Source organism: Anabrus simplex, chromosome 10, assembly GCF_040414725.1.
Source record: "Anabrus simplex isolate iqAnaSimp1 chromosome 10, ASM4041472v1, whole genome shotgun sequence".
Taxonomy (NCBI): domain Eukaryota; kingdom Metazoa; phylum Arthropoda; class Insecta; order Orthoptera; family Tettigoniidae; genus Anabrus; species Anabrus simplex.
Window position 1 is genome coordinate 24,193,731 of NC_090274.1, and position 17,672 is coordinate 24,211,402.

The 17,672-nt window shown below is 39.3% G+C and overlaps 1 protein-coding gene across 1 annotated transcript in view; it reads left to right on the forward strand.

Annotated features, from left to right (window-relative positions):
* The window catches only part of LOC136882022 (protein dopey-1 homolog), a 168,097-nt gene that overhangs the window by 119,853 nt on the left and 30,572 nt on the right, over positions 1–17,672 (forward strand). The window contains exons 27-29 of the mRNA XM_067154520.2: positions 510–678; positions 2,515–2,879; positions 7,695–7,890. Coding sequence (XP_067010621.2) covers positions 510–678; positions 2,515–2,879; positions 7,695–7,890 — 730 coding nt within the window. The remainder of the gene's footprint in view (positions 1–509; positions 679–2,514; positions 2,880–7,694; positions 7,891–17,672) is intronic.

The following is a 17,672-nucleotide window of genomic DNA, read 5'->3' on the forward strand; positions in this document are numbered from 1 at the left end:
TCACATTTTCTTAAGAGACAGTGTGGTAGTAAGTTGCTTGTATGTTAACCGAAGGTGCCGGTATAAGTTTGCCAAATTTGAGTTCGATCAATAAAGTAGTTTTTACGTTAAAGAAAGCCAAATAAACAGACCAGCATTCAAATTTAAATGTTAATAAGAATGCCTGTACTGAGCAAGTTGACTATGGGGTTTGGGTTGTGCAGCTGTGAGCATGCATTCCAGTGATAGTGAGTTTGAACCCCACTGTTGGCAGCCCGGAAGATGGTTATCCATGGTTTCCCATTTTAACGCCAGGCAGATGCTGGGTTGTAACTTAATTAGGTCGTGGCTGCTTCCTTCCCATTCCTAGCCCTTTCCCAAAGCATCGTTGCCATAAGACCTGCCTGTATCAGTAAACAAAGGATATCTGTGAAGTTCAGTAGTGTAGCGAAGGTGTCGACTGGAATCCATGTGTATTCCTGAGTTAGAAATTGGTTATGTTAATAAGTAAATATGTCTTGTGTTAGCAGGATCAACCAGTCCCTCGGCAGCCCAGTACAGTGTTCAGGCGCAGAGTGTTCTGGCTGAACTGTTGGCACCACTGCTAGACGTGAGCTACGGCAGCCAAGAGAAAGAGAAAGTTGTCGCACTGCTCACAGCCCTCATGTACAACATCACCCCTTACCTCAAGAACCACACGTAAGTGAAAACTCACAAAACTGAAGCTAGTACTAGAGTCTCTCCATAGCACCTTGTGAGTTTTTAAGTGTTGCAAGTCTCCAGCGTTATTGAGGCGTGTTACTTTTTTCAGGAAATTCTAACGTGTTAGTTGTAGATGAAATATCTATTTTATTTAACATGGAAAAAGCACAAAGTTTAGGAAAAGATCTCAAAAAGTAGTGAGGCAAGGTTGTGGACTGTCACCTAACCTGAGGCTATGAAGGAATTTGCTAAAGCTAACAAGGAGCGGCATCAAGGTAAATGGAGTGCCGTTTACCACAATATGATTTGCTGATGACATAGCACTCATTGCAGAAGAGGAACATGGCCTGGAAGAGACTTTAGAATTTAGAAAATAATTTAAGCAAATCTGTAATATGAAAATTAATAAGAAGAAAACTTAAAGTTAGGAAACACGTGGGTCAATAACCTAAATGTTAGGCCCCCTAAACAATAATCATCATCATGGTTGCTGCTGATTTAAGTTCTTTCTTGTACCTGCGGTTTTCAGCAGTATGTGGTTTTTTTAAATTTTATTTTTAAATGATTTTTTTTAAGGCTTGTATGCTTATTTCTTTGCTTTAATTGCTTCTTGCACGGTGCTAATCCACCACCAAATCTGTCTATGAATTTTTGAGCAGGTGCACAGGTTATGACATGATTACTGAAATAATTCCAGATGTTTATGCTTGAATTGTAGAAATCATTGCAGCTAGTGAGGCCTTAAGTTGAGTCTGGTGTTCGGGTACCATTTTATTTATCTAGAGTTTGTGAGACTTATCATGGGTGTTCTCAGAAGATAATTACGAACATCAAGCATTAACAATTTATGTTGTATGTGGCAGTGTTATCTGAAGGGACGACCTTTGTATCAAGAACTGCTTTATCGCTGAACCATCAAGTAGTTGGCCTGTGTAGTTCCACCATCCGGGAGATAGTGTGTTCAAACCCCACTGTCGGCAGCCCTGAAGGTGGTTTTCCGGGGTTTCTCATTTTTACATCAGGTAGAAACTGGGGTTGTACCTTAATTAAGGTCACGGCTGCTTCTTTCTCACTCCTAGGCCTTTCCCCATCCCATCTTTGCCATAAGACCTATCTGTTTTTAAAATTTAAAAAAAAATAAGTAATGAGACGCAATGCTCTCTTTTTGAAAAAGGAGTTTTCCATAATCAAGTCACAAGTTTCAGCACATTCCAGATTAGAATGCCATCATCATTATGCTCACTGTATCCTTGGCCTCCATGGATGTGCTCAGAACCATCTCTTGCCTGTTCAACTTCTCCATTGAAATCTCCTCCACACAAAAATAAATTTCTTTGGGTCAACAGCTAGAATCTTGATAGATATGATCCTCAAAATTGGTCTTGAAAAGAAAAGGACTGTTGAGTGTAATCGCTTCTGGAAAAGAAAGGATCATCCGCCAGGAAATGTTTATTAATTTTCTGTCGTTGCCCAGGGTATGCCCGATTGCTTCCTTGTACAATTGTTTGCTGAGATGGCAATCTTCAGAGAGGCTCCTTTCATGCACATTAAACTAGTTGGTCTGGATGATATACAAGTGGAGCAAATAAAAAAATTTGGACAAGTAGCCATGCAAACTGACTGTTTTTTCCTGTTATGTGTTCCTATCTTTGTATATAACTTGAGTATTCCTTGTTGTTGCTTTTTTAAATAATTCCTTGTGATAGAAAACTTTTCCAAAGTTATATCCTGCTTTTCTTCCATTTTCCATTAGTCTGCTTAAATTTAAAATGTATCATTTACTCTAAAGACGACTTAAATAATAATAATTTAAAATGTGTAAAAATGTTGTAGGCGGCGCAACCTTGCAAGTTTCCATGCCTGCTCACAGCTGTTGGCAAGTCTGAGCAGTTACCAGTACACCCGCAAGGCCTGGCGTAAGGACGTGTTCGATCTTCTATTGGACCCAGCTCTGTTCCAGATGGAGGCCAGCTGTCTCGCTTACTGGCGCACCATCGTCGACAATCTGATGACTCACGACACCACTACGTTCCGAGATCTTATGAGTCGCGTGTCTTTGGCCCAAAGTGGCTCCCTCAGCATCTTCTCGAGTCGCGAGCAGGAGTACGAACAGCGGGCCCAGCTGCTGAAAAGACTAGCTTTTGTAATCCTTTGTAGTGAGACAGACCAGTACCACAAGTATATGCCTGAAATCCAAGGTGAGTTTTAAGTCAGATATGAACCTTGTTGAATGGTAGAGTTGTCTATCTGTAATTTGTCTCATGTAATCTATTCACCATATGCTTACCTCCTGTACCCTCCTGTTTTTTTTTTCTGATTCTCCACTCCTCTTCATCACATCATCTTATTCCAGGGTTGACAGACATTTCATATTTTAAGGGACAGCCCTTTTCTTAAGGAAAATGTCCTGTTTCCCTTGTGAATCTTTCATGGGATGCAAAATTTCCTCTATTCTCAAGACTGAATATTTATATTTTACCTTTAATTCTATAAGAAAAAGGATTGTGAAATGTGTCTTTAAACATTCGATGAGAGAGAATTATTACCATATAATGATATGCATTCTTGCAACTTTATGAAGAGGGATATCATGGCTGGTCTACATATTACCTTGAACATTTCACATAGCTTTACATTTTTACAACAATGAAAATACTGTAGGTGATTATTTGAAATGTTGAATTAAGATTTTTACATATTTGCCAAAAATTCATTCAAATATTTTTATTAATTTCTGTGATGTACAGCGCAAATGGATGTATCTAATTTGTTTTTTATTTTTGAGTGCTGTACATTTCTTAAATGTTAATTATTCATGTGATGAAAACCAATAAAAGCTTGTGTTCTTATTTAGATATGACAAATCTGATTTTAAGATCGATGCTTTCATGTCCCATAGTTGTAGACATGATAATAAAGCTTTTGGGCTTTTGCCGTGTCAGAAAACAAGGTAAATTTCTTTACATTTCGCAGAGAACATTCCTCCCCGTCTTCAGAAGAAAATCTTGTCTATTCTCGAGCAAGTCTTATCAAATAATAAAGAATACTTTACTGTTGGTCTGTAGTAAGTGATACTCTAGTTCATTGCTAGATGGCTCACCGAGTGCATCTCATGATGAGAAAAGTAAGAATTTGGAAAACACAAAAACAAAATGACAATAGTGTAAGGACAACGAAGAGAACTACCTACATGGCTAGCAACCACGTATTAATTGATAGCCAACATCCCTGTTGAAATTGTTAGGATTTTTACGATTTTCCTCAGCTTTCCGTATATTCCTAGACCTGTAATGTTTAGCATGGGTAAGAGCTCGAACATCTTGGAACACCACATCATAACACTTTGATAGGGCATGCTTAAATATTGCTGATGTCTGGTTGGTTGAGGCGGATATTTCGTTGGTGTTCCTTGATACAAGTACCAGTGGACCGGCACGTTTGACCAATGTGTACCTTGCGGCATGTACAGGGAATTTTGTACACCCCAGGGTGCAATAGTGGGGACAATTTGTCCTTGCTTTTACCTAAACTGTGAGTTCTTTTTGTGACTGTGCCAAACACTGTTTTTATATTGTGCTTGCAGAGAACATTGGCAATTCGATCTGTGGTATTGTGGATGAAAGGAATGTAAGCAGTTCCCTTCACTTCTTCATTCTGTGAGTTTTGCTTAGCCGTCTCCTGCGGATGCAAGGCTCTATGAATTTGAACATCGTTGTAACCATTACCCTTGAACGTGACTTGAGATATTCATTTTTGCTCTCGTGGTGAGTGTCGTGAGAATGCCCCCTTTTTTTTTTACTGGATGGTGGTGAGAATCTGCATTAAGCGATTTGTGTGGGTAGGCTTACGATAGACGGTGTGCCCTAAGGAGCCACCCATTTTGGGCCGATTGCAGAAACGGCATTTAGACGATGTCTACGGTTAAACAATGCCTAAGTATGGCTGCCGCATTGCAGAGACGTTGTATATCACTTAGACACTGTCTAAAACCGATGTTCAACCGGTCATGCTTAAACACTGCCGAGAGCACTGTATAACCTCAAATGACAGGAGTGAATCACAATCAGAGGTTATGTACCATGAAATATGTAATTTGTATTATCATGTTGAGATGATTCTGGGAAGAAAGGTTAGTCCGACGGCCTCTCTGTGGTTCGCCCACTGCTAAATCACAGCAATTCATTTGACATGCACGGGGAGATAATCATAAAATAAGGTTTCGCTTTACGAGAGACTTGTTTCTTGAGACTGACAAAGTGACAGTCCGGTAACTGTCAACTTGAATACAATTCTTGGCAGTCGATATATTTTATTATATACATGGGGTAATTTCCATAGGTCATTTCGACTACATACATATTACAATTACGTGTCCCGATTGTCTGAGAGCTGTCACATACATCAACCGGAAGAGATTCACTTATATTTACTGCCAAGTACACACACATAATAGTGAAAACTAAAAAGTAGGTTGTATGGGATTTTTATATATATAATTGCATAGGTTTTCGGCAACTATCAGATAGGAAAAGGCAAGTGGTGGTGATTATCGTTGAAAGAGGACTGGGGAAGAAGAGCTGTGGCCATAATAACAGCCCTATTTGCCTGGTGTAAAAATAGGGAAACTATGGAAAACAATCTTCACGGCTGCCGATGATGCGTTTCGAATCTACGATCTCCAGAATGCAAGCTACATCTATATGGCCCGTACGACACACTCGGTTACACATTACTATTGCTTCATCTTCTCTTTGTCGAAGCTATTGTATTTATGAGTAAATTACACTCACTGTAACAATGCTATAATGAAAGCTACACACACTTCCCCGTAGGGTGGCGTGTCGCTTTAGTGTCGATAATATTATGAGATTTAATTTGCACCGAAAGCGACTCTTTATCTGTGGGCAAGTCATGCTCAGCCATATTTGAGTAGTATGTAGGAAGACAAACAACTGACTGGCATTCGGCGCGCGCACCGACGAATTTCATTGGTTGCGACAAGCAAAGAGTTGCATGAAAGATACTTCTGTCTCCATTTTCAAACCAAAATTGAAACTTTGAGGGATGTCTAGTTAAACATTGACTGAACATTGTTTATGCAATGGAAGAACGTGAATGATTTAGACATTGTTTAGATAGACGATGTCTAAGGCTTAAAACTAGTCATCGTTTCTGCAATCGGCCCTTTATGTCTTACTAGAACATCATTCTCCATAGTGAATTTAATTGAAGGATGCTGCTGATTTAGGTGGTTTAGAAATAGGTGAAGTTTCTCAGGACCTTCTTTCCAGACCACAAATGTATCGTGAACAATACCTCCAACAAATCATCGATATGATGGGCGCCGAAGTAATAGCCTCCTCCTCAAAATGATCCATAAAGAAATTAGTCACCTCCGGCGAAAGTGGACTTCCCATAGCTACACCATCCGTCTATTCGTAAAATTGCCCATCCCACAAGAATTAGCTGCAAGTCGTGCAGTGGTGAAATAGCTTAGTAATGTCTTCAGGGAAGAGATGCTCAATGAGAGACATGGCAGAGTCAGTCGGCACTTTAGTGAACAAGGACTCTACAGTAAAACTCACCAGAAATATATAATATATATTGGACTTACCGAATCATACATTATGGACTCTCTGTAATTTCATTAATAAGTTGTGAGTCATAACCCTTCAACCCAGTGCACTTCTGGCAGAAAATCTGTTGTATACGGTATTTTAGTGTTAACGTGCTTCTGATAGAGTAAAAAAACTCGTGATTTATCTCTTTCAGTATTGTATATCATACCCGGTATTTGACCCTCTTGTGACTCTTCCCTACCAACATAATTTCATTCTTGGAATTGTTCATTCATTCATTTTGGGGTTACAAGAATTATGCCAAAAAGCTGGAGAAAAATGAAGTGTATAAAAAGATAAAAAATTTTCACACTTTGAACTTCAAGAAATTGGAGTATATGAAATATTGTGGGGATATGAAGAACGATAGTAATTTGCTTTGACCGTCACTGGTTAGTTTACTTTTCAAGTAGCAGAATTCTTCGTTTACGTAAGGGGCAGTGGCATATACTGTATTTACCCGAATATAAGTAGACCACAGATGCCCCCCGATTTTAAGAATTTTCTTTATTAATTTATTGATAATTTTGAATTCCATTACGTCGTCATTGCGGTCAGACCGGTGGCCCTTTACACAGCCGAATGCTGCCCTACAACATCGAAGTATGAACAGTCACTTCATGGAAAGTAAATTTATGTGCTGTGATGCTTGTCTCGACAAGACCATGTTAAGAAAGATGATATGAGTAAGAAATTCAGGGTTGCCCTATTCGGCATGTGCTCCGTAGCAGCGAAACCTCAGTTTCAAAGACTGCCCTTCAACTGAACATGGAGGGTCGCTGACCTGTTGGATGACCTCTCTTACATATGGGCTGGAACGGGTGAGAGATGATGTGCAGTTCTCACGAAACTCAACTCGTTAGACATTATGGATTGATCGAAGACAATGCAAGAAGGCTGCCCCCACAGAATGACTTGAAAACGTGTGATTGCATTTAAACAGAAGTAATTGTTGAGACTACGTTTTACAGTATTCCTGTTGGCTGTTGTACATTTAATTTTCAGCTGTGTTTGCTGCCATTGTCTTGTTTTCGTGGTCTTCTACTCAATGTGCAACTTTATACTGTGCAGTCTGAAATAGTCTTCCTCCTCCCCTGGTCAGGTGTGATGATAATCTCTAACCTGCAATTTCAAATTGACCCTAGACTTCTGGATTTCAGAATTTGAAAAACAAAAACAAAAAGAGCTTGTCTTTATGCAGATAAATATTGTTAATTGAATTAATACAAATTGATTGTAAAGTGCCATTTAAATTTGACAGCTGAAGAAGGTCCAATAAGGGACTGAAACATGTACTGTTAGATGTTTATGTAAAAGTATGATACATAATTTCTTACAAAATAAATGTTATTGTATTTTAAGTAAAGTGTATATGGCTTATTACCTTGTGTTTAGAGCGTCTTTCGGACAGTCTGCGCCTTCCACAAGTGGTGCCCTCCATCCAGGCCCAGGTGTTCCTCTGTTTCCGTGTTCTCCTGCTGCGTATGTCCCCTCAACATGTCACGTCAATGTGGCCCATCATCATCAGCGAGTTGGTACAGGTATTCCTCCATATAGAGCAGGAACTGAGCACCGACTCCGAGGAGTTCAGGTACTTACTCTGTTGCGATGTTTGCTTTGTGGTGTTGACTGTTTCTTCCATACGTTTAATATTAATGACTTTGTTCCTTTTCATTAACTAATAATAATAAGCAAGTTTGGTTTTGCTTTCACAACGTATGACTATATACCACATATACCTGAATAATTCCTGCCATAATTTCCTAGTTTTAGCAAGAGAGTTTTTAAAAAAGACAATATTTTAATTTTCAGTTTCATCTTCTTGTTAATTGTTAATCCAAAGTAAAATCCAAAAATTGGAAGGAGTTTATTACCATAAATCATCAGTAATAATTACAGTATTATTAAATTAAGTACTCGGCCTACTTAGGATCCTTCCCTTGGCTTTTGCCAGTAAGTTTTCATGCATTGGCTTATCTGATATCTTTATTCTGCAGAGAACTTCCTCTTCTCCCTTTCTTGAGTGTTTACTTAGCAATCACCCATTACTGGATATTGTTTCTGTATGTGGTCCTGTCATGTATAGTCTCGTGCTTAATGCCAAGATTGTTTTTGGTCTTCTCTAATTCTGTCAATGTATCTAGTGTATCCATGGTTTGGACAGAGTTTCTCATAGTACATCAATATCTTGTTGGTCAGTCTGGTTGAATCCATGTGCTGTACAACTTCAGGTGGGGGTTAATATATTGATATATTTCTTTATTGCCTCATCCTCCACTTGCTATTAGGGATTTTTCTGGGTCCTAATATCTTCTGTATGAATCGGCGTTCTCTAAAATCTAGTGTATTGAGTAGGCCTTTCTGGTCTAATACTAGCATCTCTGCAGCGTACTGTGCTATTGGCCTGATAACTGTAGTATCCTAAAGTGACGGATTTTGGCATATCTGCTGTTGTTCCTCTTATTATAGATTTCAGTGATGTTTCTGTTTGTTGCCTCCAATTTGACCAGGCATGCCTTAGTTGCATTTTTTCCCCGTGATAGTCTTTGTAATTATTTCACCAAGGAACTTGAATTTTGAAACTCGTTTGATGCATCCGAATGGGGTATCAGTAGCGGCATGATTTTTTCACATTGATTTATGTTTGATTTCTCAAAAAGGTAACTATTTTTTCAGTTATTTTGCAAAATAGGGCTGATCCCATCGCTTTAATTTTGCTTTAATCACTTCCTAAAATTATTCATAAAAAGTTTAATTTGTGAGATTTGTGAATTATGTATGTGAAAGATAGATAAATAAAGAGAAACAATATTGATAGTTAATTATTCCTTATGTAATCTTGATTAGAACTATAATATAGCCCTAATCAAGATTAATAACAAATTACCCTTCCACTGTACATGGTCGTAGATTTCACCCTTGTATGGCCATACCATTAAGGGATTTTATAGAATATCAATAAGAAGAGATACTTCTGTTGAAATGAGAAATCCTTATTTTGTCTTCTGTTTCCCTTCACACACGGGATATTGGAATACAATTTCAAGATCATTATTTTCCATGAATTTTGCTGCATTTTTGCACTTATTGCAAATAAGTAAATTTTGCTTTAAACTGGCCTTATCGCTTTAATTTGCTGTAATTTGCAAAAACAAAATCGCTAATTTCTTAACCAGAATCATATGATTCGTTAAGATATCTCAAAATCGCTTCAAATGATCTTTGGTCGCACTTATCGTTAATGCAAAAAAATCATGCCTCTAGGTATCAGTAATAATAATAATAATAATAATAATAATAATAATAATAATAATAATAATAATATGACCACGCGAACCATTATCAGTCCATGGCTTCGTTCACAATTTGCCTTCCGTGTGTTCTATTATTTACCTCTTGTCTGCAGTTTTCTGTTAGTAATTTCTGTTTATCTTCAGTGAATGTGACCTAGCCAGTATCGCCTTTGGCTTCTTACAATAATTACAGTGTCAGGTTCTTTGTAGATTTTCCTTTTCCTCAATTATTTATTCTTCCTGTACTGTTTTCATCAATATGGCCAGAAATCTTTCTCAGAGCTTTGTTTTCAAAACTGTGAAGCCTTTGGTACACATTTCTTGGGAGTCCAACGTTTGGTACTGTAGGTTAACATAAGTAAGAAAGTGGTTTTGTAGCCTTTCAGTTTTGTGTTTTCTTACCTTGAAAACTTTTAACCCTTAGCCCTCCATTTCTTTCTGAACACCCTTGCCATTCCAGCTCCATATAAAAGATCTGCTTACAGAGGGAAAAGTGACTGCACGAACTATGGGTAGCATATTTATAAAAATCAAATAAAACAAATACAAAATTCATACAAGTATAATACAATACACAAGTGCAATGTTCAGCATTTTTAACCCTGAAATTATCTCGGACAGTCACATTTTCATCAGTAATTGTGCGATTATGCGCTTTATGTGGATCTTTTCAAAACACTCCCGAGGATGTAATCCAGGATTTCATGTACTTGCATTACAGAAAAACATCGTCTCACGTCGTCGTTCCTTCACTTTTCGGTCACTGAAAACTGCCATCATTACTTCTCCTCTGTGGATGACAATAAATGAAGTGTGAACGACCACTTAGGGGCGTAACATTATGAATGTTTACATTGGCATACCAGTTAGTTTCGTGCACAATTTCCATCAATAACCTGTCAGTCGTGAATAACTGAAAAGAATCAAGTTCGCTCTAACGTTTCATCCCATGGTGTGGTTTATAACTAGACGTATCTGTGAATGGGATTAGATTGAAGTCGAAGTCTGAGTCACAGGAATCCTTCAAGCCATCAGTAGAAGTACTCTGGCACTGTCATTTCGTATAATTTTCTTGTTATCAGGGTCATTGAATTCTCTAACACAACCTAATTCTGCAAAAACTGAATTAAAAATTGTTCTCACTATCGATCATATCAACATCACTTTAGTCTAAAAGTCTCACTAATTACTTCTCACGCTCTTTGAATGGCGTCATGTTGCTAAGCAAGGTCTGTTTATAAACTTGCATGGTCTTCAATGAGTTCAAAAAGATTATAGACATAGGATCTTTGCGAGATAATTTTGTTGTCGGGCATGGCCCGCCACGCGAGTTCTGAGGGTTAAAGAAGTAATGTACAACAATTTTCAAAGTAATCCCTCGGGATCACTGGACAGTTCTATCAGGGTTGGTAGAGCTTCTGGAGGCACTGCAGTAAGCCATCTTTAATGATCTCCTGTAAGACCTCCTATAATGCTGTTTTTCTCTCATTTGTTCATGCAAAAGAACTACCTACCCTTGAAATGTTTTTTTTCACCGAGCTCGATAGCTGCAGTCGCTTAAGTGCGGCCAGTATCCAGTAATCGGGAGATAGTGGGTTCGAGCCCCACTGTCGGCAGCCCTGAAGATGGTTTTCCGTGGTTTCCCATTTTCACACCAGGCAAATGCCGGGGCTGTACCTTAATTAAGGCCACGGCCGTTTCCTTCCACTTCCTAGGCCTTTCCTATCCCATCGTCGCCATAAGACCTATCTGTGACGGTGCGACGTAAAGCAAATAGCAAAAAAAAAAATGTTTTTTTTCATCCTTGGAAAGGAGTGAAAGCCATGGGGATAGCATGCCTGCCTCTTTCCCACTGGTCCTGGATTCTATTCGTATCTCATCCAAGGATTTTCATTCTGGACTGAGGGCTGGAATAAGGTTCACTCAGCCTGCCTAATGTTAGGAGCAGTGGACTGGGCAAAGAGTACTGTTGAGGATGTCATCATGCTCGCTCTGTGGCATTGCTGTATCTGCGGACCATCTGACTGAGCCAACACCAAGGGGGAAAGAAGTAGAAGTTGCAGGGGCTAAGTTGAATGAATAGATGCCATGTTGAGGCACAGAAATTTCATGCTTGGCAAAATCTCTTGAGACCAGTAAGGATTGATTCTGGTTTGCTGCTCTGCCAGATTGTTGTTATGAAGACTTGTGTAGTGAGAAGGGGTACAGCCGTTCTTGTGTTTGTTTCACAGCAAGTACAGGTCACCATACTATTGCTAATGTGTAGTCACCTTTTTATTCTCAGAGAATCAGCTGTCATCTTTCATTCAGTAAGACCACCCAACCTCGTGTCATTTCGTCTTGAAGGAATTATTGCTGAGTAAATAAAATGTAAATAAATGTCCTTGAATTCCTTAAGCCAGTGCAACTCTTTTAAGGCACACCACATAATAGAGTGAGCTGCTCATGCCTTTTCAACCACTTGTGAGTCCCTCTGCTAATCTCAAATCTCTGACAATGCTACTAACACACCCTGTTGCCTGTTAAGCTTAAAGGAGACACTGTTGATATCATGGAAGAAAGTCAGTTAGTACTCAAGTTTGTCATTTCATTCAGACATTGGTGGACCTGCATTGCAGACAACCCTCATCATTGTACTCTTCCATCTTTGATGTCCAGACCGTGACTATGGGGCTGCACTCCAGACCGTTTAACATATTGTTGGCAGTGAAAAATCCTCCTATTTGACTCAAACTGAATTTTACAGGTGGCGTTAAAAACAATTTTGTTATCCTATGTGTGTGGTTCTTCACGTAAGAGGTTTTGGCATGAATTCAATCACTGGTAATACTGTGTAACAATTCTTAAGTGCATGTGTGTTCTGAACTAATTCACATAGGAGCTTTTAGAGTGGCTGAAATGTCTGTTGAGCCATGGGAAGTTTTCAAATTTCACATTTTGCACCATGAAAATGATCAGATATATAAGAGTTTTTACTCAAAAATGTACGGGAAGTAGATCTTCCACTTGGTACCAAATGCATGTTTTTGCCCTCGGAGTCACATAGGAGGTTTTTCACCAGCATGTTCATAATCTGATGTCCAATACGGTCTACAATGAGATTTATTACTTGTAATCAACGATATGTTCAGCAGTATGGAGTGTAGCCCGATAGCCATCGTTTATATCGACGATATGGTCGCTGACTCTTCAATGACTATTGGGCATCACACACTAAATAATTTAAAAAGTTACAGGGCTGGAAGTCCAAATCAAGCCTCTGCAGGTGGTAGCTAATAGCACTAACCATTACACCACAGAAGTGGACTATTTATTTTCTCTGTTCATTCCCCAAAATTTGCTCTTCAATTTCTAGATTCTTAATTTTCTGTGCACAAATTGCTGGTAATTCTGATGTGTCTTAACTACATCATATTACCTTCCTTACATGGAATTAGCTATTTACCAATCTTCTGTTAGATGTAGTTTTTCTTCATCCAAAGTCACTTAATGCAGCCTTCCTGAATATGTCGTACTTACGTTGACGCTTATTCTTACTTAGAAAGAACACGTTTGTGATTGAAAGTCATTAGCGCAGTATCAACTTTGGAACAGCCTGATTACTTTTGGCTGTCAAATTGTGAATTTTGGAAAGAAATATGCAGGAAATATTCATGTATGTATGGTAATATGCTGAATGATGTGTTGTCAATCCCTGTTTGGTGCTTGGGACATCTGGGTCAGTAACCATGTGCAGTTGTGTTGATGTGAGGTTCACGATGATGTGTGTAACAATGTTTGAACTTGGGACTAGACATAAGGTACTATCCCCAGAATTACTATTATGTTTTTTTTTATCCAGGTTCGACTTTGTCATTGTTCTGTATACATTATTTACAGGTGGCCAACGTTTCAAACACTTTTTCTTTTTTTCTTTTTTTCAAGATGACTGACATACCATTACTGTATTTGAGGTAGTCTGTCTTCCCTGGCAGCTAAAATAATCTAATATGCTATACATTTGAAGATTTAGTAAACAAGAAAGCAGTTTGCAAACACACACTAAATTTTGCACTAACTAGATAGATTCTTGATGATTATGGGTTATAAAAAGATAGGAGTGGGAAAGAAGCTACTGAGGCCTTAATTAAGGTACAGCCCCAACATTTGCCTGTTGTGGAAATGGAAACTACAGGAAAACATCCTTCAAGGTTGCCCAGTGGAGTTCAAACTATCTTCCGAATGCAAGCTTACAGCTACATTGCCCATACCTCACTGCCAATTTGCTTGGCATCGTGGATATTATTCTTTATAAATATTATGTATGACCGGCTGCACGGCTAAATGGTTAGCGTGCTGGCCTTTGGCCAAAGGGGTCCCGGGTTCGATTCCCGGCAGGGTAGGGAATTTTAACCATAATTGGTTAATTCCACTGGCACGGGGACTGGGTGTATGTGTTGTCTTCATCATCATTTCATCCTCATCACGACATACAGTTCGTCTACGGGCGTCAGATCAAAAGACCTGCAAATGGCGAGCCGAACTTGTCCTCGGACACTCCCGGCACTAAAAGCCATAAGCCATTATTTAATGATGTGTATGACAGTATGATGTTAGTTGGTGGTTGGCAGTCGCCATAGCGCTGTTACTTCGTTTCTGAACTCTTGCACAAGGAGTGATGACCCGCTTCATCTTTGTATGATTTTCATCCCTTAGAAATACAGTTCAACTATGGAATGTAAATTTAATATTATATCATTAAAGCTACAATTTGCTTTATGTTGCACAGGTTGCTATTGTTCTCTGCATTTTTCCTGGAGTTGTCTAGCACACAAGATCATATCTGTTGTCCCTCTGGAGGTTCAGAAACCACATTGAGACTCGGGCAAAATTCTCTTTGAGATAACTCGGAGCCGGTTTAATAGAGAATTTTACTTGCAGTTGATGGAGTTGTTAGCCGTCTTTAATGACCCCGATGAAGATCGAATTGGACCATATATCTCCTTTATGCCAGCATAGAAGTTTTGCAGATCATGGGCATCAGATAGTCTTTGCAGTTCTTCAGCCTTTTGTTGCCACCAGTTATTCTTAATTTCCCTAATTTGTGCCTGATATTTTCCTTTAAGTTCAAAGAAATGTGATTTCTTCACATTGGAAGACTGCTCTTCAAGATAGGATAGGTGGGCTTCCCGTTTGGCATTGATCAGACATTTGATTTCTTCATTATTTTCATCAAACCAGTCCTGTCTTTTTTTTCCTCACAAAACAAATTGTTTCCTCAGCTGTCTCAGTGATGACCTTCTGAAGCGTGGCCCATTCCTGATTTGTACTATCACTGCTGACTGGATGACTAGATTGCATTGCCTGTTGATGATATAATCAAGGATGTGCCAGTGCTTTGATCGAGGATGCATCCAAGTGGTCTTGTAGCCATTAGGCAGGCGGAACTGAACTGAGTATTAGTAATGAAGAGTTTCATGTTCAAGCAGCAGTAGACCATTGGCATTACAGTTGCCAAGTCCATGTTTTTCCATCACATTGCCCCATAATTGGTGATCTTTACCAACTCTGGCGTTGAAATTGCCAAGTAGGAAGAGTTTGTCTCTTGGTGGTACTTTGGTGATGGTAGTGCTCAGCAGGTTGTAGAATTGGTCTTTAGCTTCTACATCAGCATCCAAGGTGGGAGTATATGCAGAGATGAGTGTCATAGATTTGGCACCAGAGAGTGGGATTCGGGGAGTCATAATTTTTTCACTGACTGTGGTTGGAATTAGCTGATAATTATTCTCCGATGTGGTCTTCACAGCGAATCCCACACCATGAATGCGGTGTTCTCCCTCATGTTTTCCTTTCCAGAAGATTGTGTAGCCTCAGCTGAACTCTGTAAGTTTACCTTCAGTGGACAGTCTGGTTTCACTTAAGGCAGCAATACCAATGTTCATTCGTCCAAGCTCATGGGTGAGAAGCGCTGTTCTTCTTTCAGGTCTGTTATTGTCTTTCAAATCAAATAGGTTTCGAACATTCCAGGTTCCTATAATCAAAGTTTTGGTAATCTTCGTTTTTCGACCACATAAGGGGTGACCCACTGGGTGCAGCCTCACAGCTGACTGAGAGTGTGACTACCGATGTTTAGCCCACATTTTCTAGGGCCTTCCCCATTCAGAGTGGGCAGCGGTGATCCTTAACAGGCCTGCCCAAACACAGATGCAGGACCGAATTCCTGAGTAGTCACGGAGTCTCAGAAAGATGACCATCACACATCTGCTGCCAACGTGCAGGTCCGAACTAGAGGCTTCCAGTTTCACCCGAAAACCTGCCTCCACCATCCTTATCCCATCACCGTTGGACTTGAGTTGAATGGAGTGACAGCAGGAAAAAGTGCCACAAGCAGAATTTTGTTTAAGGTGGGTCGCAGCTTGCAAGGAAGTGACCTACACACCCGATCTCGGAACTATACCCTGCGGCACAAATGAAATGCGACACGTAGGTTTTAGTACCATGACTGCAATGGACTGCTGCAGACTCGAAATACCATTGAGTTGCGCCTTCACAGCCAGTCCATCTGGCATGACCTCATCCGCCTCCATGACCAATGAGAACCACAAAAAGGAGGTTCCTCCATCTGTTTTGCTGTTGGGCCAAAGACACAGATGACTGGTTCCAGTGTCATTTCTTACACTGAGGGGACCATCACCCCACCCAAAGGGGTTCATCTGCCCAAAGCCGTTAGCCCCTATGGAGGGTCGAGTTATTTACTGCCGCTCGACACTCGGCGTTAGCTGTTTTTACAGCTGGTTGCCAAGCCAGCTAACCCTCCTCCCTTCCCGTTCCAGACTTAGGACTGGAGAACGGTGCAGTGTAAATAAATAAATAAATATATAAATAAATAAATAAATAAATAATAAAATTAGATATTAAACATGTATCAGTAGCTATTCCACTGACTTAAAACTATGAAATCTATAATTCCTAACATTCAGATTTTACGCTCATGTGGGCATGTGTTAATATCAGCTTTTTGAGATGAAAGTTTGTTTTTGAGTAAATCTGACCCAGTGGAAAATATTTAGGCGATGAGCCTAAAAAATTACATCATTTTTATTTTTGCAAAATAAGGGACACCCTACTGTAGAAATTTATTCTTTCTAGTTTAATGTCGCCATTAGCATTGGTGGGTTTACAACAACAATAGAATAGGAAAGAAGTAGGATTGGGAAGGTTTGTGCTTTGGCCTTAATTGAGGTACAGCTATGGCATTTTCCTAGTGGGATACCGTAAAACATTTTAAGCATTGCCGACAGTGAGGGCTCAACTTGCCATCTCTCGAATGCGAACTTACAGCTACTCGATTCGTACTGTGTTTGGTTTTACGAGGTTGATGTTCTTGATGGCATTCGAGTGTGTGTTGAACAATGTAAACATTCAAAAACAAAATAATAACACTTCTTTTGATTTGTGCTGCGGAGATCAGTTTCATTTGACGGTGTGTGTGGGGGGGTGTCTCTCTCTCTCTCTCTCTCTCTCTCTCTCTCTCTCTCTCTCTAAGTTGAAGACACCATTTATGTATGTCCCACAGGTTTTTTTTAAAGAAGATTAAGAACTTTAAAATCTAGCAGAAAAATAAATCTCATGAGATCAGAATAATTTAAATTGTTTTTTGAAATTTGTGCTTTTCTTTGCACCAATTCTGAGCCTATAAGGCTATTCAGAAGTCCTGGTATCAGTGATTGAGAAGTTGACAATCTGTGCTTGAACTAATCAACATTAATCATTCATGATTTTGACAAACTGTACCTGATATCGAATAATCTTAGAGCTGGTGTTAACTATCTATGGTTTTTACTAAACTATTCAGCTCTGGCTTTTCACCCATGTTGCTAACATTCAGATCCTCCCGGTGGGAGCTGGACGAGGGAAATGGTTTGTTGATGATAAATGATATCCAATAATCTTAGGTCTAATGTTAAAACACTTTTGATTTTTTTAAATGATACCTGATCTTGATAGAGGAATACAAGTGATGTTGACTGCAGTGAAGCAGATTGTGACATCTACAGGGAAAGACTTAATCCTTGAACAAAAGACCAAGAAGCAACCACGG